This window comes from Thrips palmi, unplaced genomic scaffold (genome assembly GCF_012932325.1).
Source record: "Thrips palmi isolate BJ-2018 unplaced genomic scaffold, TpBJ-2018v1 HiC_scaffold_12, whole genome shotgun sequence".
NCBI lineage: Eukaryota > Metazoa > Arthropoda > Insecta > Thysanoptera > Thripidae > Thrips > Thrips palmi.
The window spans coordinates 4,457,716-4,483,208 of NW_023144623.1; the positions used below are offsets into that span (position 1 = coordinate 4,457,716).

The 25,493-nt window shown below is 45.7% G+C and overlaps 3 protein-coding genes across 21 annotated transcripts; 1 reads left to right on the forward strand and 2 right to left on the reverse strand.

Moving 5' to 3' along the window:
• Window positions 1-2,454: 2,454 nt before the first annotated feature.
• On the reverse strand, window positions 2,455-8,458 carry LOC117640611. 18 transcript variants are annotated; one of them, XM_034377229.1, is made up of 4 exons: window positions 6,581-6,774; window positions 6,416-6,490; window positions 6,203-6,338; window positions 2,455-4,268 (listed from the first exon to the last, which is right to left on the reverse strand). In XM_034377229.1, exons 3-4 carry the CDS (start codon window positions 6,212-6,214, stop codon window positions 2,967-2,969), a joined length of 1,314 nt encoding a protein of 437 aa, XP_034233120.1. In that variant the 5' UTR covers window positions 6,215-6,338; window positions 6,416-6,490; window positions 6,581-6,774; the 3' UTR covers window positions 2,455-2,966. The 18 variants fall into 18 exon arrangements, with proteins under 18 accessions (XP_034233120.1, XP_034233118.1, XP_034233109.1 ...); XM_034377227.1 differs by lacking the exons at window positions 6,416-6,490; window positions 6,581-6,774 and adding an exon at window positions 8,058-8,458 and having other exon boundaries at window positions 6,203-6,370; XM_034377218.1 differs by lacking the exons at window positions 6,416-6,490; window positions 6,581-6,774 and adding an exon at window positions 7,630-7,744 and having other exon boundaries at window positions 6,203-6,370.
• Window positions 8,459-9,195: 737 nt separating this feature from the next.
• On the forward strand, window positions 9,196-18,539 carry LOC117640610 (alpha-amylase B-like). 2 transcript variants are annotated; one of them, XM_034377214.1, is made up of 12 exons: window positions 9,196-9,388; window positions 10,300-10,454; window positions 11,992-12,160; window positions 13,188-13,303; window positions 13,550-13,680; window positions 14,128-14,250; window positions 14,449-14,573; window positions 15,099-15,315; window positions 15,784-15,899; window positions 17,142-17,297; window positions 18,012-18,088; window positions 18,301-18,539. In XM_034377214.1, the coding sequence occupies exons 1-11, from the start codon at window positions 9,212-9,214 to the stop codon at window positions 18,042-18,044; spliced, it is 1,518 nt and encodes a 505-aa protein (XP_034233105.1). In that variant the 5' UTR covers window positions 9,196-9,211; the 3' UTR covers window positions 18,045-18,088; window positions 18,301-18,539. The 2 variants fall into 2 exon arrangements, with proteins under 2 accessions (XP_034233105.1, XP_034233104.1); XM_034377213.1 differs by lacking the exon at window positions 18,301-18,539 and having other exon boundaries at window positions 18,012-18,114.
• Window positions 18,116-25,493, reverse strand: LOC117640614 (lipase 3-like). The gene is made up of 11 exons (XM_034377236.1): window positions 25,479-25,493; window positions 23,638-23,691; window positions 22,408-22,555; window positions 21,872-22,058; window positions 20,748-20,862; window positions 20,122-20,251; window positions 19,888-20,007; window positions 19,554-19,715; window positions 19,385-19,469; window positions 18,791-18,915; window positions 18,116-18,442 (listed from the first exon to the last, which is right to left on the reverse strand). Exons 2-11 carry the CDS (start codon window positions 23,670-23,672, stop codon window positions 18,272-18,274), a joined length of 1,278 nt encoding a protein of 425 aa, XP_034233127.1. The 5' UTR covers window positions 23,673-23,691; window positions 25,479-25,493; the 3' UTR covers window positions 18,116-18,271.

A 25,493-nucleotide genomic window follows, 5' to 3' on the forward strand; every position in this document is an offset into this window, starting at 1 on the left:
ACATTGACTATCGAGTGACGTTTCATTCAACGCGTGTTGAGAATCCGGTCGAGCTGGCCAAACAGACGGTTTTGTCGTTTGTAAACCACAACGCCACAGGAGGCAGTTGAGTTTTGCTTCGACCAAAGGACAGAATCTCGTCTCCTGGCTGCTGAGACATTAAATGAATCACCACGCTTGAAAATGTCCAGTTTTGAGGCTTGGTGAGAGTTAAGGACAGTAAGGGACCTGAAGAGTGTACGATCCTCAACACATCCCACAGCATGACTACTGAGTCACGAACAAGTGCAAGTATGTGGTGCGGATGGGCAAGGGTCAAGTTTGCCTAATCACAGTGTGGTCGCCTTCGTTTTGCCAACCCACCGTCGGGTGACGTATCCTGTCCTCTATAATAGAAGATGTCTCTCTCGTCTCGACGATGTTTGCGTTATCTTTGAGACAGGTGTGCTACTGTCGCGTGCGTCAGGCGACTTGACTTCAAAGTGTCTTGAATAACCACACCATGGTTCAATAGTGTGTATGTGATAGTGGCCCCATGCGTAACCGTAGTCTGACGGCTATGACGGTCGAAGAATGAAAATTGCTGCTTCTTTTCAAATTGTCCTAGATGACAGCGACGGACCCCTTGCAGGAATATCTCTAGACACCCCATCGCCCAAGCTCTAGAATGGTGTCCCTGTTGTACTATGGCAACTTCTTTTATTTGTCTATGCACGTTGTCCTAGAATCTGCTTCTCCCCCACCATGAATGGTTTGTGTATTAAAGATGAATGTGTGAGGATGTGAATCTGTAATGCTTTTTATCTGCACTCACAATTTCCTACCGAGAAATGCCGTGCCATCGTCATACTGAGCTAATTCTCAGTACTACATCATAATACAGAGAAATTTGTTTGTAATATGAAGAAACTTATCATGAACACTTGAACATAGGTTTAATAACCTCCGCTCTGCTGTCATAATGCTACACTCTCAAGACCTTGCGAACCGATGTGTTTTTGAGCTTGCGAAAGAACCTGACTTGTTTGCAATTCAAAGAACGCATCCGTATTGCAAATCAGTAATTCGCAACTTGCGAACAATCTGTTTGTATTGCGAACCCTTGCAAACACATTGTTCACAAAACTGCGAACTATCAGTTCGTAATACAATTAAGCCAAACTCTTCGCAAGCTGCAAACCAAATGGTTTGTAATGTGAACACATTCTTCGCAAGGTTTTGAAAGTGCAAAGCCAATTTTAGATACAATGTTTCCAACCGAAATTTCGAGATCTGTCTACTTTCGCAAGTCTCTCAACCTCTTCGAGCGGATTCAAAGAACTCGGAAAACAATGTAGGGAACGCTCCGCGCGGATTTTGCAAGTCCAGCTTACTCTAGAAAAATATATCTACGAATTATATGCTTTGAAACTGCGAAGATATTTTAGAATTGCTTCGTATTGCCTCGTGTTCAGTACTTTGCTTCATAAAGCGAAGCATTTCTTCGTACATTGCCTTCATTTTTCTTTGAATTATGAAGCTATATTTCGTAGAATTTTTTCTAAGCATCCTCTCACGCGAATCGTCCCGAAATCAAAGTCGTCCACTCGTCGTGCAAAGTAACCCAAAGCCTCTCTACTGATAATAGATTAGCTTGAAGGTCGGCGCCGCGTGGCCTTGCCGGCAGGTGTCCCAACGAACAGCCCACTGCGTTGGGCTGCCGACCTTCTGGGCGCAGTGGGCAGCCGATGCGCACACTCTCAAGATCCTACTGAGCTTTCTCTTCGTGACACGTAAACAAAGCTTCCTTCCTACTATGACAATTTTCACAAGGCGTAGTAACCCCACAGTAAAAATTTGAGCGTCACTTGAAAGCAAGGCCACTTTTTTCTTTTCAAGAATGTCATCTAACTCACTGTTAGAACTAAAGCGTAACTCTATGCTTGAGTCAAGCATTAAGTTTCGCTTGAAGACGTTACGCTTGAAATGAAGCATACCCAGAAAATTCCCCCATGCATTTAGATGGGGGGAATCTTGGCGGATGAGCCTCTTGAAAACAGAGGGTAATACTACGCTTTAGTTTTACCAGTGCTTGCTGATGACGTCACGCCCATTGCAATAAGTACAGGAACTTAAAAATGTCATACATTTGCGATGAAACTGCCATCATTTTCAAGTGACGACGATATCGTCCACGGTTGATTCATCAAGTGACAAGAAATTTCCACAGTGCTGGGTCCCCCGTCACTCATGAACCTCCTCAACGACCACATTTCTCTGTATTGTGATGGATTTGGGTCGCAGACTTTACAGAGTTTAGTCAGCTGCGCCATTACAACATGGAAGTCTTTTAGGGTGCATAGTACTCCATAGCACTTTTTGATCGGGAGGGAACGGGAAGGTGTTGTGGTCCGATGTTGTCACGAACTGTGCAAAACGATTTAACCAACAGGGTGTTAATAAAAAAATGACAAATTTACATAGTCTATGAATGTAATTGGAGCTCACACGGGTCAAAAGATTAACAGAGACAGCTTTAAGTTAGCCACAAGTTCTTAAAAAAAAGAAGAAAACACCTTAACAAGTCAAAAATTCTTTAAAAAAAGAAGAGATTTCGCGAGAGATTTACATGATGATGATCAAAATAAAGATATACACATACACGTCCACAAACATGACGACGTCAAAACAAACACATTGAAAAAGTTAACGTAGCACACACTGAACTCTCGTGGACTTATCTAACGTATCAATGAACACGCAAAGGTACTTAGGTAAGCTCTGTACAATGCAAAGTATACATCATTGCGTACATCCCACGAGTCTGAGTGAAAATTTGGAATACAAAGATGCGTAATTTTGTAGAGAGCGTGTGTCTGCATGATTTTGCATGAAAACATGTTCCCAAGAGTTAAATGTGAACTGGAATAAATCCCATGAGAGGACTGAAGACGAGGGGAAGTTCACAGAGCCGCACCCAGTCAACATCAGCACGTCCACCTGTGGCAGTCCTTGGGGCAGTCCTCGCCCCTACAGTGCGCCGCGTACGCCGCCCTGAGGTCCGTGTGGCACCCCAGCCGGCACCACTCACAGTCCGCCTCCTCGGAGCAGCCGCCGCTGTTGAGCACGCGGAGGTGGAGTCGCGGGTTCCTGCCCAGGAGGCCCTCGACGGCGGCGCCGTGCAGAAGGGCGTGTCGGCACACCTCGCCGGCCGTGAACAACACCAGCATGGAGAGGCTCGACGCGGTCGCGGGGCTCACCGCCTGCAGGAAGTCCTCCAAACGGCGCGAGTGCACGATCAGCGCGAGGTCCCGCAGGGACGGGAACTTCGGCAGGGCGGCGATCACGTGCTTGGAGACGTCCTTGGAGCGAGTCAGGATGCGGAGGGACTCCAGCTGGCGAGCCGAGGGCGACGCGGCCAGGGCGACCAGCGGGGCCGAGGGCTTCGGACCGGAGCAAGGCACCGACACCTTCCGGAGGTGCGGCGCCTCGCCCAGCAGTTCCAGCGCCCCGGGAGACCCGCTCACCTCCCACGAGAAGTCCAGCGAGGCGAGGCTGGGCAGGGCCTTCAGCCCGGACACGTCCTCGGTCGGCTGCAGCTCGCAGGTCAGCGAGCGCAGCTTGGGCAGCTCTTTGAGCGCCGACACTGGGACGTGCTCCGTGTCCAGGTGCAGGTGCTCCAGGGTGGACGCGTGGGTCTCAAGCAAAGCCTCCAGCAACGTGTCCTCCGTCGACGAGGTGTAGCTCAGCCTCTTCACCGAAGGACTGCCCTCCAAGTCGGCGCAAGAAGACAGCAGCGCGGCAGACTCGAACTCGTTCTGGATTTCCAAATGCGTCAAATGGCTCACGTTGTTGACCGCCGCCAGCAGCGGGTCCAGATCGAACACGGTCCCGTAGTAGTAGTCGTTGACGAACAGGCTGAACCCGGTGAGCCCGCCGAGGGCGGACATCTTCTCCACGATGGTCGCGGCCATGGCGACGTCCCTGTCGCTCGCCACGTTCAGCGAGAGCTTGGCGACGACGCAGGCGGTGGCGGCGACCTCGGCGGCCGCGTCCGCCAGGTCGTCCGTGTCGCAGAGGTCGAGCTCGCGGAGGCACGGCGCGAGGCGCAGCGCGGCGCGCCACAGGCAGCGGCGCCTCCACCGCGTCAGGCTGACGCGGCGCCACAGGTCCGCGTGCAGGCACAGGTCGCGCAGGCGGCGGCACAGCACGCGGCAGTCTAAAAGCTGTCTCGGCGGCAGGAACGCCAGCACGGCCAGCAGCGCGTCGTCCGGCAGGGCCAGCAGCAGCTGCGGGCAAGGGACACCGCCTTGACGTCTACGATCTGGGATGGAAACCCCGTGGCGAGGCACAGAGGGTCTGAAGACCGGTGGAGGCGGCCAAAAAATCACGGTAAAAGCGGTACCTGGTTTTCCCAGGAAGCCTATGGTAGAGACATAGGTGATTTCTAGGGAGTTCCTGGGAAAACCAGGTACCGTTTTTGACGTGAGTACAAAACGCGTTTCCCCAAACGCGTTTTGTATTCACGGTAAAAACGGTACCTCCAGAGTCGCTAAATGAGACGCCAACCGAGAGTCTGACCCCACCAATGGATTCCTCGTTCCGAGAGCAATCCAATGAACGGGTCACACGCTTGTTCAAGTCACTTAGCGACTCTAGAGCCCAGTAGGACTTTTACCACCTCTACCGGACTTAACCCACTGTGCAATGTAGAAGTCAAGCCTTCTCTAGAAGAAAATTGATAACGAGGTGGCGTAACCGAGGACAAAACGTGTGGTTCGGCTCCGGGTGGCTGGCCCCACCTCCCGCAAGAACACGTTGGAGGCCATCCGTTTATAACGTTACGCAGTGTAGGTAACTTATACCCCTCCCCCTAAATGACGCGGCGTTACGCTGGCCCCTCCCACGGCGTAACATAGCAGAAAATTTCCCCTGTAAACGCTATACACCTTTACACAGGAGAACACCCTCCTCCGCAATGCAAACTGGACGTCCCCGCTTCAACAACTAACCTCTGTTCGAATAAGGGTACCGACGTGGAACGCGGAACGGAAGTCAAAGGACACCATTGGGCAGAACCTTAACTGTCTTGAGATCTTTAAGTACATCCAAGCGGTACATTTGATGTCTGAGAACACTCATGCATTGCAGACTTGTTGTACGAAGAAAAGTTCCAGGGAAGGATTGTGACCTTCGTACTCGTTACATTTCCAAGTCCGGAAATAGACTTCTTCCGCCAACATGGTGACTATTGACTTCCGGTCCAGGATCCACGAAAGCATCCTATTCTTGGAATATTCCACTTATGCTCTGACGCGAAAGTACGAACAACAAAACCGTAAACGAAGGCAGGCCTTGTTATCATGCAGCCGAGCCAGCAAATCGTAGACCATGTACCAGGCGTTCACGAAATCGTACTTCGAATTTCTGCCGTCTATCATGAGCCCGAAAGCGCCCGCGTGACGTTCACCAAGCTTTCGACGCCTCCCGAATAAGGCTCTATCTTTCGTAGTCTCTAAAAGGCCTATCTTTTGACGTCCTAAACAGGATCTATCTTTTCGACGTCTCTGAAGGCGCTTACAATTTTCGTAAACGCCTAGGCTAACTTATCAGATTTGAAGTGAGGTTATTTCGAACTCTTCCTTTGGGTTCTGCTGGTCTCCTTGTCGATGGTTGAAGTGAGCCATACCGTCATACCGAATAAACCATCATGTTGATACTAATAAATCTTTAACTTAATTCTCATAAAAGCACCCGAAAGACGACCTCGTAGTGACGTCGAACGGTAGAGCCTTTAAACGTGCAAAGATAGGCTTGAGCGCTACAGAAAAAGGTATGAGCCTTATGAGACGAACGGAAAAAGGTTTATGCGAGCCTTCTACCAAACTACGATTCGATAGGCTTTGCCCAGAAGATATGCTATATTACTTGAAATCTGAACCGGAAGAAGCAGACCTCTGCGCATGGCCGGAAACTCCCTCTTCGTCCAAACTTAGCCGAGCGAAAATATGCTCGCGAAACACATATGCACTGCAAACAAGACAAACGACGTATTTCATGTGATCTTAGAATCTTTTCGTGTCAGTTTGACTACTTCCGCCAAGGCGTCTGTGTGCTTCCCTCAGGGATCTACGAAAGTACCCTATTAACCATCTATCATTCTTTTACATCCGATCAATACAGTATTGGGATGGCCTTTTGAGTTAGTGAAGGCAAGACTTACCGGTTCGTCCATTGTAACAGCAGCACTGCGGCACCTTCCCTCGAGACGCTGAGGCGGTTCTCCGGGTCCGGTGGTCAAACCCCTCCCTAAATGGCGAACAAGCAGTCCTAGCTTGGAGACGTCCTGCTCCGAGGCCCTAGCGGCGGCAACAATGGAGCCCGATGAGAACTGAACCGAGAGAGCAAAGTGTTTTAGTGAAACGACCTAAATTACCCATAAAACGGCAAATCCGAAACGGCCTCTCGTTTAGCTGCTCGTCGATTCAACGGATGAAGGATGATAAACGCCCTGCAATGTTTTGGAGGTCTGAGCGGCTCCAGGGTAAAAACGGTACCTCCTTTTCCCGCAGGAACCCCTGCAAATCGCCTGTGTCTTTACCGTAGGCTTCCTGGCGAAACCAGGTACCGTGTTTACCGTGTACATTCAAAGTGTCTTAATTGAAACCAGAGCCATCACACTAAATTACTATAGTAATTATAGTAACTTAGTGTGTATGTTGCACTGAATTCGGCGGAAGCGTAACACAAGGCAATATCCCTTCGTATTGCGATTCTTTTCTGTATTTTCTCCGTAAAATGCAAATAGAAACCATTGAGTTATGAAAAAAACTACCGACATGCATGTTATATATGGTTGCTCCATTGTCTTCGTATAATGGGGAATTTCTACGTGAGACGTGTACACAGACCGTATAACTTCCGAGAGAAGCAAATCCCGTCTCCGACTTCTTCCAAAGCTCATTTACTCGGAGCATCAAATTCAACTTCGGCGTTCTTTCCTACTTCCGGTGGCCATATGCGTTTCGTGGGAAAGATACATTCTCACCAACTATGTTATGTTCTATTTTCTGAAGCAATTAAATAAGTTTATATTTAGTAAATACATTTTCAATCGATTTACCAAAGCTTTTGAGCGTTTTAGGCTAAACCAGCATCAACATTCGCCTGTCTTAGGGTATTCTGTGTTCACAAACTTTAACTGCGCATGTATTACTGCAGTTGCGGGCCATAGTGGCACACAGTTAAGTATGCGCTCCACACTGGAAAGTTGGTAGATATCAAACAAACTACGTCTTAGCGTAACAGATAATCGTACAGTTTCAAACAGTTGTGAATCCTGCCTTGCTTTCATTATCCGGTTCAAGATTCACTGCAATTTATTTCCAGTGCATACAATTCAATACCTATACTCTTCTAGCAGAACCCACAGTGACGAGGATCAGAGTCGTACACGCCCCTGAAGGGAATAAGCCGGAAACAGATGCCAAATATCTCTTACTTGCTGATTGATGATGAATGTTCATTGCCCATCTTAAAAGCGTATCACTACGGTCAACTATAATTTAAACATGTGAAAACCCGCGAAATCTAAATTCTACAATAATACTGCAGCGTTCCGATGTTCTTCTCACTTCTGGCCCTGCTTACAGTGTTGCGTGCGCCCATTCCCGACATAGGTTCACATTCACTTCTACGAGATGAACGAAACGACGTAGGTCCGGACTCGAGAAGCAAAAGTTTATTGGCCGTTAAAAAAGTTATATTGACACCGTTTTGGCAGCTGCCGACATTTTAAAAATTGAAGCCTATACTTGTTGATTAAGGAAAAGGACATTGTAAGATGTCCTTGCCAAATATCCATCCGCTAGATATTCATTTTTACTGTGATGCTTGTTTTAAAATAAGTTGACAAAGAAGTGTTGCTGCATAATGCTTCGACCTTGGTTGCTACGGATGAGCAGAAGTGCCACAACAAGTTCGCTATCTGCACGAGGGTGCAGGTCAAGTGCTCTCTCTTTACAGCGTAGCGTCTCCATGCAGTGCTTCTAGTTTCCTCGCATGCATCGGAAAGTTACCTTTAAGCACTCCGATTTCCGAAATGAATTTTGACTTCAGATTATCCGGGGTGCACTCATTCCTTGGAAATCCTGATTTGTTTTCGAGTTCTACCGCTAGACAGAAAATCACTTCTGTTTCGTACTGAAATGTTCACTTGTCTCCGATTAAAATAGAAGCACTCCATTGTTTCTCCCACGTTTATTCCTGTTGTTCGTGATATCCCTGAATGACCTATGAATCACGAGATGACCCAGGAGTTTAATCGGAGGTTTTACGAATGCCTAACCTCAGTTCAAAGTTTTATTACTGTATGGTAGCCATTTCCTCTTTACCAATCCCTGCAATCGGGTTCAGAATGTGAGCACCCGACCAAATGAGATTAAAGAATGTTAAAGTAGTTACGTGTTTCCGTTTCGCAAAACCACGGTCAAGGGTCACCGCTTTATCTGCAGTTGGAAAGGTAGAAGGTAGAGAAGTGAGAGCTTAAACTTGACGTGTTCTTCCCAAGCCTCACCTCTTTACAATCAGCTCGTACTTCGTTTACTTTGAAACGTTACACCCATGTGTCCGTAAGGATTCAATACCGAAGCCGAATGTCCCTTTGCCCGGTCGAAATCTGCCTTCAATTCAGAGAGCAAAGTCAAAGTCTTTTTTTATTTTACATTTACATCACTTGAAAACTATGTCTCCTCTACTCAATCACATTCGATGTCCCCTACGCATTATGACAACATGTTGCCGCAACTACTTTATGATTACTGTAAAAAGCTTAAATTGTAAACTAATTATAATTGTGAATAACTAGAAATGAAAACAAAATACGGCTGTGGTAAAACTCAGATTGTAAAAAGCATTAAGATTGTTAAAAAATAAAATAAGATCGTTAAAAACATTAAACTGTAAGTTCCATTCTACAGTAATGCAAAATAAAACTTGTAAAAAACTTACGATTGCTAAAACGTTTCTTTAAGAAAAGTTATCCGTGAAAACTCGTCAAGTGACAACCGGAAACATAACAGTGTGCCGTGCTCGGCCCGGCAGTGCCCAGTTCGGCGTGGGAGAGACAGAGAGAGAGAGAGAAAGAGAGAGAGAGACAGGCCGCTCCTTGGCAGTCCTCAAGAAGGATGGCAGCCCAGCGCGGTGTGGGCGTGTGTACCCGTCATTCGCAGTCATGCCTCCGACCGCGCTGCTCGTCCTGCTGCTGCTGGCGCCGGCGTCGCTGGCGCAGCGCGAGCCGCAGATGGCGCCGGGCCGCAACGCCATCGTGCACTTGTTCGAGTGGAAGTGGAACGACATCGCCGACGAGTGCGAGAACTTCTTGGCGCCCAAAGGCTACGGCGCGGTCCAGGTCGGTTTAGAACTCGTGATCAAAGTCTGCTAAATGGACTCACAGTGGGCCAGAAGACCGGCGCCGGCGGCCAGAGTTCCTCTGGACGCGTTTTGGGCTTCAAGATGCTAAACAGGACAGGAACCGAGCGCGTGACCTCACCAATGGATTCCTCGCCTGGAGAGCAATCGATTGGTGGGGTCACACCTTCGGTTCGAGTCCCATTTAGCAACTCTATAGCTCTAAACCCGTCCGGGATTCTAACGGCCTCTACCGATCTTCTGGCCCACTGCGACCCTCCTGTTTCAATTAATGAAAAACTTGCAGATGGTATTTTTATCACTTACAAATGATGATAATTTCATCAGAAATTGATGACATTTTTTAATCAAAGCTCCTACACATATTGCATGGGCGTGACAACAAGGTCGTCATCCGTTGTTTTGATGACATTCTTGTAAGGAACATCTGCCTTGATATTATTAAATATCAAGTGACAACCAGCACAGTGTTTGGACCCAAAGAAGGACCCAAAGGACCAGGCATTTTATGACGTCATATTGATGTCACATCTTCTGCGTGACCTTGTGATTTCCTCGCGCAAACCAAAGTTTACCCAAACACTTCTCACCGTTAGTCGACGAATGTGACGCCATTCGTCGAAATGTGAATTTTGTCTCGTTTTTGTTTTTGCAATGATGTCACTTTTGCTTGAACGTGACACGGCCGTTGAGTAAAATGTCACATTCATTCGAACCTGAATCAACATTCAAACGAATGTCACATCACGCTCTAACGAACGTGACAAAATTAACATTTCAAACGGATGTGACACCCTATTCAGACGAACGTGACAAAATTAACTTTGTCACGAATGAGACGTCACATAACGACAGTGACGACACGAATAACGCCGCACGGATGCTCTCCAGGTGTCGCCCGTGACGGAGAACGTGATAGTGTACCAGAACGGGCAGCGGCCGTGGTACGAGCGCTACCAGCCCATCTCGTACGGGCTCAACACGCGGTCCGGCACCGAGGAGGAGTTCCGGCGGATGGTGCGGCGGTGCAACAACGTCGGTGTGCGGTAAGTGCGTTGCTGAATCAAAAAGTTTTGATCAATACCCAATCTTGGGGCGAGGTTTACAAAAAACACCTAATCACCCAAATTTGGGTGAGAATTATGCTCTCACTCAAATTTGGGCGAGGAAACCTTCTTCACCCAAATTTTGCTGATAAAAGGTGTATCAACTACCTCTAGGGCCAGGGGCAGATGGTTTTCATCCAAATTAGGGTGAGGATGGTTTCCTCGTGCAATGGGTGATCAAGTAATTCTCATCCAAATTTGGCGATAAAGAATATCTCACCCAAAGTTTTTCTCGTGTTAATGACCCTTGTATCAGTGGAACCTTTCCCCCGTGGTTAGGGTCCATTCAGTATATTACGCTGTTTGCGGTTTGTCTCGCACTCACTGGCACTAGCATTGTCAGCAGAAAGACCCTTTCTTTGCCCAAATTTGGGTGCAAAATAAATCTGAATCTTCCTCAATTTAGGTGACGAAGTATGTGCCCCAAAATATGGTACTGATCAAAACTCTTTATTCTCGGTGATGCAAAATGTATCTGATCAATTTTCGCACAAGGTCACCGAGAATAAGGAAGTCATCCGGATCAAACTTTTGTGAGATTAAAAACGCACTTCCCCTCTCTGGCCATCTCCTAATTGTGCACGCGGCACCTCTGCAGGGCACCTTGTTTTGATGCGCTGCAATCAGTGTGGCAACACTTCGGTGTGTTTGTCCATTCGATGATAGCGTGTTCGAGTGGCCGAGCCATTAAACTCTTGCACCGAGTAAACAGACACTTCAGAAGACGTTCAGAAATGGAAGCGTATCAGGGCGCCACATCAGGGGAGCTGGACTTTTTCACTTCGTCACTTCATCCAATAATAAATAGTCCTGTCGCTAACGGAGTTGACAACCCTACTCTACACTGTAAACATTTGTTGCCACTTTTCGATAAACAGTGAATTTATCGCTTTAAAATGATGACAGTTTCAACCCAAATAGATGACGTTCTCATCTTCTTTCATCAGTCTTACAGTGTGATTTAAACCAAGAGAGCTAGGTTACAATGAGCTCGGTGAAGGCAAAATAGGAAACAAAATTTCTCCAAAATACGAATATTTGCAGGATTTTCATTACAAGAGACATACACAGAGAATCCCCTGTAATACGAATAAAAGACTACGTTAGTATTATGCTTATGCACAATTTCCTTCGTATAACTGGAGATTTCTTTGCAAGACACTGCAAGAAAAACCCACAACAAAAGAACAAAAATTACTGGCAAATTTTTCATCAGGACTTTATTTTACTTTCAAAGTTCAACAGTTGTTGTACATAGTACAATGGAACCGGCATGACGAGCGCTGGGCAGTCCAGGCCTCGTTGTGGTTTGTACAATTCTCGTTGTACTTTATACAATCCCTGTTGTACTTTTATGGTACAGTTTTTGTTATACTTTCGTTGTACTATTCAAACTTTTTCTTGCAGTGTCGACGTTTATAGTGAAGTGACTACCAAAATTTAGAAATTGATAACAAGGTAATACATATGCCCGCAGGACGTACGTGGACATCGTGCTGAACCACATGACCGGCGACCACGACTCCGCCGTGGGCACTGGCGGCGCCACGGCCGAGACCCACAACAAGGACTACCCTGCGGTACCCTACCACATGAGCCACTTCCACCCCACCTGCTCGCTCGACAATTACCAGGACCCCAACCAGGTACGAAGAACCGTCGCGACGCGATACAGTGCATACCTTACCATCGCACCATATTTTTTTAAGACGGAGAATCAGTTAGTATAATACAAAATGTTTTCAAAGTCATACATAAATGTATGCCGAAAATGCTCTGTAGAAACAAATGATTATCTACGAAAGCTTTTGTATGCTGAAGATGCACTACAAGCACTCTTCAAATCAAGCGTACATTGTAGGCTCTACCTGGAGCATGCCTGCTAGCACGCTCAAGCTATAGCGCATGCCTGCCAAGCATGCACACTGGTAAAACTGAAGCGTACACACAAAATCTATGTGTGTACTCAGTACACACTTCTAGGTGCGTGCTTACAAGCATGCACTTCTAGGTGTGTACTTGCCTAAGCACGCACCTAGAAGTGTGTACTTGAATGAGTACGCACTTTAAAGTGTGTACTCAGTGAGTACACACTTGCGAGGTGCATGCGCGGCATAGGGAAAACGCATGCACTTCTATGTGTGTACTCAGTGAGTACACACTTTTAAGTGTGTAGATTTTTTGTGTAGTTGTATGCTTTATTCAAGCATGCAACTACGCTTGAAGACTTTACGCTTGGCGTCAAGCGTAGATTAGAAATCCTCCCTTGCATTTAGATAGGCGGGAAAGAGGCGAAATGGAGAACTACGCTTGAAGCCGAGCGTAGTTCTACTACGCTTGAAGAGGCATAAAAGTACGCTTGAGTTCTACCAGTGCACTTACTAGTGCATACATGCCAAGTACACGCTTACTGAAGCATGCATCTAGTGCATAAGGGAAAGGTAGTTGTCTGCATCAGGAAGCGTGTACATGGCATGCACTAGTAAGTGCATGCTCGGCAGGCATGCGCTAGCTAGAGCATGATTGCAGGCATGCTTTTGGTAGAGCATACAATGTGCGCTCTTTGATTTGTAGAGCAAACAGTATTCTTTGGAAAGTCTTGCAGGTCATACAAGTAGACTCTTCATCACCAGACGTTGGTATTCTGATGGCAGGTGAAAATTGTGTTGGCAGGTCAGAAACTGCGAGGTGGTTGGTCTCAAAGACTTGGACCAGTCGCAGCAGGAGGTGCGTGACCGGCAAGTGGAGCTGCTGGACCGACTCGTGACGATGGGGGTGGCTGGCTTCCGGTGAGTAATCACGTTGGTATGAGACAAAATGTCACGTTCCTTTGAGCATTCGACAAGCGTCTAAGACGTCTTCAAGCGTGATTGTACGCCCGCCTCAAAGAAGCTTACAACTACGTATCAATTTTAACAGTGCAGACTCTGGAGGAGAGGGACGGGATACTCTTGATGAATATTCGCCGTGAATCTCAGCGCCCTCTACTATTACAAACCGTTAACGGAGACAAACCCTCTTTCTTCTTCCCACAGTGTCGACGCTGCCAAGCACATGTGGCCTGAGGACCTGAAGGCCATCTTCGGGCGCGTCAGGAATTTGAATGAAGCTCACGGCTTCGCGCCAAATTCACGAGCCTTCGTCTATCAAGAGGTTATCGATTTGGGTAAGGTGTGCTCGGATTTAAGTTCGTCTCGTCTAAAACTATGCGTGCCGAGTTCATGAAGCAGTGAATTCGTTCTTCCTTCGGCCTTGGTCCTTAAATTGCACTCGGCAGTTTTTGAGTCAGTTCCATCAGAGAAGCAACGATTGTCAAGCAGCCGGCTGAACACCTGCACAGAAAGAAATTCTCTGGTAAATTACCTGGTCAAGTTACCTGCTCAACTTCTGGTAAATGATCTGGTAATTTATTTGGAAAAATATACATTTTAAGAAAACCGGTGACTCACCCTTAGCATCACTAGCTCTTTGATGGGAGTGAAGTACGTGCGTTCTGAGTCGTTCATTAAACTCCATGGACTCGTGATTTTGTTTAATTAAGATACACTTACGATCAATAATTGGCTGACATTAAAACTAAATTCCAGTAAATTTAATTGTTGTTATCTTCCAGGTAACGAGCCAGTCTCGTACAAGGAATACCTCGACAGCGGGCGCGTCCTGGATTTCCGCTACAGTGCTGAGATCGGACGCGTTTTCGGAGGAAACGATCAACTTCGTTGGCTGGTCAATTGGGGTAAGTGTGAAATACATGTTTGCTACTTGAGAGTTTAAGGCGAATAACGAGTTCATAACGGCAGTGCACTGTAACCGTTGTTCCAGTCTCTCACCTGAAATTAATAAAATTGTGATGCCTAAGAACACCTGGGGGATAATTATGTTCGGGGACGTGGGACTCTCAGTCTTTCGGTTTTCACACCGCGTCACTGTGCAGGCCCAGCCTGGAACTTCCCCGACGGCATGGAGTCGGTCGTGTTCGTCGACAACCACGACAACCAGCGTGGCCACGGCGCAGGGGGCAGTAACATCCTCACCTACAAGAACTCCAAGAAGTACAAGGTACACCGCAACACTTCCTCATTCACTGTAAAAAAAAAATTTCGTCATTTAATGACTAAGTTGTGCATGTAATTTTCATCACTTTCTGAAAATCACAGTGTCATCACGAATTGACGCTATTTTCATCAATGCTTGTATACTTATAGCTTTGGCCAGACAACTATAGCATTGGCATGACAACAAAGTCATAAACTCTAGCATTGACATGACATCAAAGTCATGAACTCTAGCATTGGCATGACAACAAAGTCATAAACTATAGCATACACGGTAAAAGCGGTTCCTGGTTTTCCCAGGAACACCCTGGAAATCGCCTATGTCTTCGCCATAGGGCTCCTGGGAAAACCAGGTACCGTTTTCGCCGTGCAGGCATGACAACTAAGTCATGAACTGATTTAATGGTATTCTTGGAAGGAAAAAGTTAGCCTTGAAAATGTCATCAAGTGACAACCAAAATTTTGACAGTGTACGTCGGAATATGCAAACGGCAACAGCATGATGCATCTGTCTGCCTCTCTCCTCCAGATGGCCGTCGGCTTCATGCTGGCCCACCCGCACTCGCTGAAGCGCGTCATGTCTTCGTTCGCGTTCGACGACAAGGACCAGGGGCCCCCGGCCAAGTCCAACGGGGAGCTCGTCAGCCCCACCGTGAACGCGGACGACTCGTGCGGCGCGGGCTGGATCTGCGAACACCGCTGGAGGCAGATCTACAACATGGTCGGCTTCGGCAACGTGGTGGCAAGTAAGTGACCACACTCTAAATTTCTTACAATGAAATTTGACCCATGTTATTCGTATGTTACAGTTAATTCGGCGTAAGCATAATACGAAGCAATATTCCTTCGTAATACGAATCTTTTTAGCCATTTCATTGTAAGATTCGAAGGAAAATCTTCGTAATACGAAGAAAAACTACCTTCGTATTATGCTTGCGCCATTTCCTTCGTATTATGGAAAACTTCTGCGTAAAACATTTAGGGTGCACACCAAAAATTTAAAAAAAATTGCTGTGGGAATCAATTTTATTTTCTAGGCTGAATTCGATAGCTGCAATTCTGGCCGAAAATGCGCGTAGCATTATCCTCTGTTTTCAAGTGATCTGTTTACACTTGGACTCAAGCGTGGCACAATAGGGTCATCCGCTCAGATTCGATTCCTCCCATCAAAATGAAAGGGGGATTCTCAAGAAGTCCTCGATTCGTGTTCACAGTGACCCCGCTGACCAACTGGTGGGACAACGGCAGCAACCAGATCGCGTTCTGCCGCGGCACCAAGGGCTTCGTGGCCTTCAACAACGACGGCTACGACCTGGACCAGTCCCTGCAGGTACACTGTTAAAAAAAATAATCTTAAAATTCAGACAAATTTTGTAAGACCTAGAGGTCTGATTTCCGAATTAAGGCCAGAAGTATGCAAACGAAGAATCTTCGGACGAAATTCAAGACTTTCGAAGACTTTCTGAACTCTGAACACCTAACGAACTATTTTAGTTCTTACAAAGAAAAGCAGCTTGTTATAACAAAGTATTTTGAGCAAAACACAAGCTGACAAAGAAAATACTTCGTAATTCATGAACTATTTCTTCGTTGAACGAAGTATATTGGTTTGTACTATGTATATATGCTCAAAATGCTTCGTAAGGTTTTAAGAGTGGAGTTGCCAGGCAGCCAACTCAACAGTGTGTTCTCGATGTACATTCTCTTTGACGTGCAATCAAGAGTAGACTCTCATCATTTTTGAGATCACTCCTGGGCGTGTATTTAGGTGAGGCTCACAGAAACGTGCACTCATTTGAGTACACTCCCAGGAGTGCGCTCATACACTTGTTTGAAAGTGTACTCCGATGAGCAATTTATGCAGAAGTATACTCTGTTGGGAATAAAGTCAATTAAGTCCTGATAGGACTTTCCAAATAAGTCCAGATAAGGATCCAAATAAGTCCTGATAGGATTTCCTGGTACTGCACCGGCATCTGGGAGCGTACTCAATCAAATGAATACACGCTGCTGAGAGCGTACTCGTGACGCTGCAGAGAGAGAGAGAGAGAGAGAGAGAGAGAGAGAGAGAGAGAGAGAGAGAGAGGAGTTTGCTGAGCTGTGCAGGGAACTGCGCAGACCGTAACGAACTTGAAGTCAGTGCGACGGAGCACGCCGCCAGATGGCTGTTGCCAACAAACTGTCGGTCAAACAAATGTGTAAGACTTCGTACTCGTCGTGAATGTGAATTTCATCGCGTTCATTTGACGTCATATTCGTTTTGAATGTTGGCCCCACGTTCAAACGAATGTGACACCTAATTAGAGGGCGGTGTCACACTAACGAACGTGACAACGAACGTGGGTTCCAACTAAAATGCACAGAGAAAACCTTTTAGGCCTCACAAAGAAAAGCAGTTTGTTATAACAACGTATTTTGAGCATACATAAGCTTTCAAAGAAAATAATTCGCAATTTACGAACTACAAAGTAAATTAGTTTGTATTATGTATGCTGAAAATACTTCGTAAGGTCTTAAGCGTGTGACGTCACCATCTTCGAATCACAGTGCGGTTTGTCTCTGTCTCTGCCAGACCTGCCTGCCCGCGGGCACGTACTGTGACGTCATCTCGGGGAACCTGAAGGGCGGCCGCTGCCTGGGCAAGGCAGTGCAGGTGCAGGCCGACGGCACGGCCAGGATCGTCATCCGCAGCAGCGAGGAGGACGGGCTGCTCGCCATCCACGTCGACGTGAGTGTCACACTGTGGGAAAGAATCACAGTAAATCCTGTAGTGATTAGTGCAGCTGTCACTGTAGTTCAGAGTTCAGGATTTACTGTACTTTAAAACATGATCTACTGTGCTTCGTGCGGGATTTACTGTACCACAGGAGTGGAGTACGGAATATCCTGTACCAGGTATAGTAAATACTGTAGCGAGGTACAGTAAATCCTGTGTTCTGAACTATAGTATATCCCGGCAAAAAAAAAATTAACGGGATTCACTGTGTTTTTTTCGCACAGTGCGCCGTGCCGCAGCACTTGGCCAGAAGACCGGCGGAGGCGGCCTAAAAATCCCGGACGCGTTTTGAGCTCCAGAGTCGCTAAACACGACTCGAACCGGACGTGTGACTCCACCTACGGATTGCTCTCCGGACGAGGAATCTATTGGTGGGGTCACACGGTCGCTCTGAGTCCCGTTTGACGACTCTAGAGCTCGAAATGCGTCTAGCATTTTGGCCGCCTCCACCGGTCTTCTGGTTCACAGTGTTTAGGGAGCCTTGAATGTTCAAACTGGACCAGGAGCATCTTGCGCCTTCAGTTCAGTCACGCTCGCTCTTGGTCTTAAACTTGTTTCCTTTACAAAGAGCTTCACGTGGATTTGACAACAATCCGTTTTAGTCAAGGAACATTTCATGACTCTTACCGAGAAGGCCTGTCCCCTAATATGCGTGTTCTGTTTCAGGCGAAGCTGCCCAGTGCAGCACCAGGAGCTTAAGGAAATGTCTGTGATACCGGTGGCTGTCGCTATGGAGATATAGTGTAAATAAATCATTCCTCTTGTTAGTTCTTTTATATTATAAAAATATCAAACGGCAGAAAATAATTTTTTCTCTGTTGGCGAGATCCGAATGCGGTAAAGAAACATTCTCTTCGTACGATTCAGTTATCGGATAGAAACAGTCAATATCTTAGGTCTTTAGTGCAGAACTTAAATTCCTAAATTTAATCGTAAGTCGTTCTGTAATCTGCAGTCTTCATCTTCTGAATAATGCGGTCGTAGAGGACACTGCGGCCGTCTGTTGCTGTGAGGAAATCGAAGTGGCTGAAGTGCTTCAGAGGAACGAGGTAGCTGTCTTCTAGGACCGGGAGGGCCCGCTCCAAGCGGACCATATCCTTGGAAAGCAATACTCGAATTAGGCATGTATCTTTAAACATCTCAACAATTTTTTTCATGTACACGGGTGAAACTAAAGCGCAGTATTACCCTCTGTTTTCAAGCGTAATTAGTTCATGCTTGAAATCAAGCGTAATTGGCCCATCCTTCTTTTCCGCACTTCGTTTGAACATTTTCCGTGCCAAAGTGCGGATTTTTTCAAACAGTGTTCAAAGTTATAAAGAAAACACATCATGGTTTGTGATGAATTTTTTCGAGTGTCTGTGCCTTACACATGCTCTAAGTACTTTGAATGGTTATAAGCGTGCCTCTTGCCGTTTCTGTGTTGCTCAATAGAATTTTGTTACCTTTACTGCCATGGTTGCGTCAGTGGCTCCATAGTAGAGTCCGACAGGTGTGGTGATTGCTGTGAGGTTGTAATCGGGAGGAGGTTGTGGATCTCTGATTCCCTTCCCTAGAGGTCGGAACCGGCCTGAAACAACCAAGCAAATGCTGAACAGTGACGTAAATGGTAGGATTATCACCTCTTTGTTTCAAGCAGTACTTGAATTTTAAAATCTGAAGCTGCAACGCTTCGCTTCAAGCGTAGAGGTTGTGACTCCGCTCCTCTCCTGCTACTTCAAATCCATCGGAGAATTTCTTTTCTACATTTAAATGAAGTGTGCAACAATTACACTTAAGTTTCATCAGAGAAATAATTTCGTACGGATACATGGTTTTACATAGCCATCGCCCAATCAAACAACACGGGTAAAACGGTTCCTCGTTGTCCCAGTATCTCCCTGGAAATTGCCTAAGCCTTTACCATAGACTCCCTGGGAAAACCAGGAAACGATTTTACGGTGCCCTCATTCCCCAAGCAGGTTCCATCACGAATGAGGTATTGTGCATAATGACCCACAAAAATTGATCTGAAGCCATTTATTGACACAGGTAGTTACCGGTTATGCTGAATACGGCGTACTGGGTTTGGATGTTGAAAGTAGACCCTGCTGGATGAGTGGCTAATACGGATGGAATAAATTCCTGGGCAAAAAGAAAGGGATGCCTTAAAAAATGTAATTTCTAATGCAGTATAACTAAAATATCACTCCACGGAGAACCTCTTACCTTCATACGCTGAGAAGGGTGCGACTTGCCGAATATCAGCTCAAATCCCCACCAACACGTTTCGATCAGCGGTGAATTGTCTCTGCACATCAAGTCTCCCAAGTTGTGGAAAAACGCCGATCTTGGAATCAGGTTCCAGAGCTTGGTTAGGTTCATAAACGCCTGAAATTAAACAAGAGGCAAAGACAACAATTGATGTGAATAGTGATGTAAAGAAGCTTTGTTTTTGTAAAAAAGAAATATTCTGAAGCACTTCTATGAAACTTCCTAAAAGTTCTTTCATCTTAATGGATCATATTGCAGCGCCTACCACGTAAGTTTGTTACGTACTTACCCGAAGCTCATTGGAAAACACGTCGAACAGGAGGGTAGCCAGTACTTGCAGCGTGTTGCGTGGCCAAATCACTGGAGCCATGAGTGCAGCAAAACGCACCTTGGCATTATACTCCGGACGCTGTAACGTTCAATAAAATGCATACAATTTGAACGTTTAATCAAAGGCCTCTTCATTCTGGCCGGTTAAACTTATGAAATAATCTGTGCTAGTGCACTATCCGCCCATCCTTACCGTTGACAGTGCGATGAGAGTGACAGGGCATCCCATGGAGTGACTTATGAGATGCAGGGAGGGCTGTCCTGTGCGGTCAAGGATGAAATCGATGAAGGTTGGTACGTCGATGCCGCCGATGTCCTGCATACTGCACAAAAACGAAATAATAGACATCCCAGACGGCTGTTTCTGGTTTTCCCAGGTAGCCTATCTTTACCACACTCTAAATGTTGTACAGTGAGGATTCTCCATATTATGGTGAAAATGTTCCATATTATGGTAGTGCTGCTGACTTCATAACATATTATTCAGAATTCACTGCACCTTATAGATATTTTGACGAATTTCGTTGGTATTATGGAGAAAATATCCACGGTGCATCCTTTCACTGTAAGACATTTACAGTGCATAGGCTACCTGGGAAAACTAGGAACCGCTTTCACCGCCGTACGCTTATAAATGCAGGAATTACCCTCAACCCATACCAGCGAAAATTGTGCATTATCTTTTTAAATATGGGTTGGCGTGAATATCACATTCAACACCTGCCCATTGGGATTGAGTAAACAAAAGTGCCAAAAATTCTTACAAAACCCAGGTGAAGACGCAACTTGCAACTTTATGATTCAGTTCGCACAACTTGCCTGAAGTTGTAGAATGCCGGGTCTGACGAGTTCAACCGCACATGCCTCTTGGAACGAAAAGAACCACGCCAGTTGCCGAGCCAGACATCATAGCCAGCCTCGTGCAGACTTGTAGCTTATCACAAAAAATAATTGATATAATATACACAAAAGCGGGTAACACAACACTCAAAAAAAAGTACGCTCCGGACCTGCTACGAAATACAGGTGTGCAGTGTCTGTATCGACGACCGTACAAGCTTTAACCATAAAATAACACTAAAATGGAAATAAACTAGTCAAATTGAAACAGTGAAAGCACACTGAACTTAAGTATGAACTGAGTGCTCACTCAGAGCACTAAAGTGTGTACTGTGCGGTGCCCAAGCAAATATCCCCGTTTACGCGACATGGGCTCCCATATTTCGTAGCAGGTCTGGAGTGGTACCTCTCCTTTAAGTTTGCAGCCACGGACATTACAAGCATGTTGTAGCCCTCGGTGCTGTTTTCTGACAGTTCGATTGTAATAAAACAATACTTCTTTGGAGTCTTTGACGATGTCTTCTTCAAATGGGTTGTCGTGAATATCACATTCAACCCTGCCCATTGGATTGAGTAAACAAAGTGCCAAAAATTCTTACAAACCCCGTGAAGACGCAACTTGCAACTTTATGATTCAGTTCGCACAACTTGCCTGAATTGTAGAATGCCGGGTCTGACGAGTTCAACCGCACATGCCTCTTGGAACGAAAAGAACCACGCCAGTTTGCCGAGCAGACATCATAGCCAGCCTGTGCAGACTTGTAGCTTATCACAAAAAAAATTGATATATATACAAAAAGCGGGTAACACAACACTCAAAAAAAGTACGCTCGACCTGCTACGAAATACAGGTGTGCAGTGTCTGTATCGACGACCGTACAAGCTTTAACCCTAAATACACAAATGGAATAAACTAGTCAATTGAAACAGTGAAAGCACACTGAACTTAAGTATGAACTGAGTGCTCACTCAGAGCACTAAAGTGTGTACTGTGCGGTGCCCAAGCAAATATCCCCGTTTACGCGACATGGGCTCCCATATTTCGTAGCAGGTCTGGAGTGGGTACCTCTCCTCTAAGCCGCCGGCCATCGGAAACACTCTACCAAGGTTGGGTTGGTCTGTGCGCATGAGGAAGCCGTCACTCGTGCCGAAGTTGCCGTGCAACACCAGCACCGGGATCGCACCGGCGGTGGCTGGAGGGATGTGATGTAATTCCAGAATGTAGCCGTCAGGTGTTTGGACAAAGTGCGTTTCGCACGATTGCAACCTGGCCAGGCGGCACTGCTCCAACTGCAAAGCGATTTTCATTTGTTTGGACCAACGCAACATTTGGGCTGCCTCCGCGGCGTCGTTCCAAACTCTCTCGAATTCCAAGTGAGTGCCTGGTTTGACTCCACCCACAAGGTGAAAAACTCTTCATACACACCACTACAGGTAAATACTCCTTACATTATACGGGATGGTGGGGCACGAACAAACTGAAACTTTTTGGAATTTCCGCATGGTCGCCGCATATTTTGTCGTACTGTGCCACGCTACTTTGCATAGAACGCATCAATTCTAAAGTCGACCATGCACCGACTTGACTTTCTGAGAGTGGACGGTGAGGACGATGCTGAGACTTTATGCTTAGTCTTACCAAATTTGGAGGCGGCTCGGGGACAATGAAATCAACTCCTTGTCGCTGCCTCGCTATCTTAACTTGCTGCTGAAGAGAGTTGAAGAGGAGGGAAAGGATTGGCGCCATAGCTTGGCCGTTCGCAGTTGATGGGCACAGCGCGCAAGCCCTGGACCGAAGAGAGTTGGGCGGTCAACTACACTAATTGATCCAGGAAGCGGAAGAAGTGGATAACTCAATTTTGGCCATTTTTCAGGAGAAACCAAAAACTGTCAGCAGGGAAAACTAAAACAAAACAAATGAATCTTGCAGATGTTAATAATTTCAAAAAGCATTAGTAAAATTTTGGAAAAAAATCAAAAGTGTAAGGTCACTCCGTAGAGGATTTCTGCGACTTATCGCTTTCCGTTGAAATGGAAAACAGAGTCAGCTCACCTTATATTTCCTAAACAAAGAGGAATTTGGAGACAAGTCAAGTGGAACAATAGTCTGCATAAAGTGTATGTTACTCTGGTGTATTTTTTGGACTTAGCTCTTTTTTCCAAATTGAAATTTAAAATTAAGGGGGGGTTAAGATGAGTTGATTCTTTTTACACTAGATTCATAAAAATACAAGTTGAGTTATATCCTTTTGCCAATTTGTCAAACGGACTCATGTGGACTTCGGTTGAGTTATCTCCAATTTCCAATGAAATTTAGACCGTAAAAGGGGTTAAGTTGAGTTATACCCTTTTTCCATGTGGATTTTCTCCTAAACTGCTTGGAATTCAGTCAAATAATTTGGTGTAATGATGGAAACCATTCTTAGGCACAATAATAAAATAAAAACTCAATTTGGGGAGAAGTCAAGTTATTCCCTTCTTCCGCTTCTTGGATCAATTTCTTTGACAAGTCCGTCCAAGACGCAGATGCGTTTCTGATAAGCTCATCAGACATCAGCAAAGAGTTCATCTTACATTTATAGAAATGACTTTCTCTGGTCAAGAGAGATCATTGATTTCTCATGAAAATATATTCTTCTTCTAACTCTCCAGAACATTGTTCTTGGATCAAGATGTTTTCCAAGTAATGGTAATAACAATAAACTTTACGTGAAGAATAACTACTAGGCCTAGGGGACAATTATTTGAACTAACTGCTAGCTGTACTTATCCACAATGAGAGTACCTTTGGAAAAGATGGCTCCCCTAATTACTTACCCAATAATGAAAAAAGTACCTATGAAAGTTGCTATTTCCAGTGCAATCTTACCCGAAAAGAAGCAGCAGCACACTTATCCTTGCCATCTTGCCAGGTGGGTTGGCTCTGCAATTTCCAATGACACGCAGAATTAAATTTCTGTAGGACGTATATGAGTGCGGACACCATCGTAACTAAACGATCTCGACAAACTGCTGGGCTTTGGAAAAATAATAAGCGTTGAGCACTCGGGGTACACTGTGAATGGAACAAAGCGACACACTTCCCAGCTGCCGCCTCCTTTGGCGCGACCATTTTCGGGGACTCCACGCTTCAAGGCCACCCGGGTAGGCCAGGCCGCTCGGCCATCACACGTCAGAGCGCAGCCCGCCAGGCGCGCCAAACACTGCTAAATGAGTGGGTACACAACTCGGGTAGACTTTTATAATGCATTATGCACTTTTTAAGCTTAACTACACAGAGAAAACCTTACAAACTATTTTGGGCCTTTCAAAGAAAAGCAGTTTGTGTAACAAAGTATTTTGAGCATACGTAAGCTTACAAAGAAAATACCTCGTAATTTACAAACTAGTTCTTCGTATAACAAAGTATATTATTAGTTTGTTATATGTATGCTCAAAATACTTCGTAAGGTTTTAAGAGTGTATGCATGCACTGATAGATACGTGCGTAAGGTGTGTAAAAATATTGTGCATAACTTTGTTCATTTTATTCATTCATATTATCATTCATATTCAATATATTTCATATTATTCATATTATTTTTAAGCATGAAGTTAGAGGCTCCGAATAAGAGCTCAATCGGAAGTCGGGAAAACATCAACAAGAACCAAGTATGCGAAATTCGTGAGCGCCTGCGTCACAGTTCTGCCGCTTACACAGAGTTATATTCTCTTATTTTCAGTCACTATTGCTCTTCTTGATGTCCAATATGCTGCCTGTCCAACAGTTCGTCATGAAATGACAACAAGTTTGCACAATGTAAACAGTGATTCATAGGAAATTTGACCGAGGGCATTTGAGAACGCGAAGACGCGGCTGCCAGTCAGCGAGAGCACTTTAGAAGCACTGCACAGCGCGGCACAGCTCAGGACGCGGAAAAATTCACAATTGACTTTTCTCGTTTGTCTCGAACTCACCCGCAGTTCGGCGGGGACTAGGCGAGAAATCTATTCGCTTCCTCGCCTCGCGCGGTTTGAGGAAGACTGACTCCAGTTCGCTGATTAGGCTATTGCTGGCAGCGTCTATCGCGCAGAGTGGGCGACTTCTCTTTTTGCTTTGACAATCCTTTCCTGGCTGGATCACCTTCGATCCAACTGTTCCGCAGGGCAATGAGCTCGCTGATGTGGCTATCGGTGAGCAACGCTAGAGGTGCTGCAGTGTGGCCCAGAAGAAGAAAAACTAGATCGGGCGCCGAGAGAGAGACATTTTGGGAGATATGTTGGCGGTCAATGACCCCCATTCCCCATCAGCCGCGTAAATTTCTCAGACTCACTGATTTTCCAAGATGAATAACGAACAAATTTATAAATCAATGACATTTTTATTGCATTAGTAGCGCTATGAAAAAGTTAATGCATTATTAGTGCATTAATTATTGTGTTTGCATCAGCGCATTTATCGCTTTATTAGCGTAGTTATCAATTTATCACTCCAAAACTTGTGATAATCTGGGCCCAGACCGTTTATTGAGGGCTTACTTTTATATTCTTCTTCCGTTTCAAGATTCATTGGAGTACCCCATTGGATGCTGAACTACACTGTTAAAAAAAGTGCTGTAAATTAACAGCACTTATGCTGTTAAGTTTGATAGCAGCACGACTTGTTTTATTACAAGCATGTTGTAGCCCTCGGTGCTGATTTCTGACAGTTCGATTGTAATAAAACAATACCTCTTTGGAGTCTTC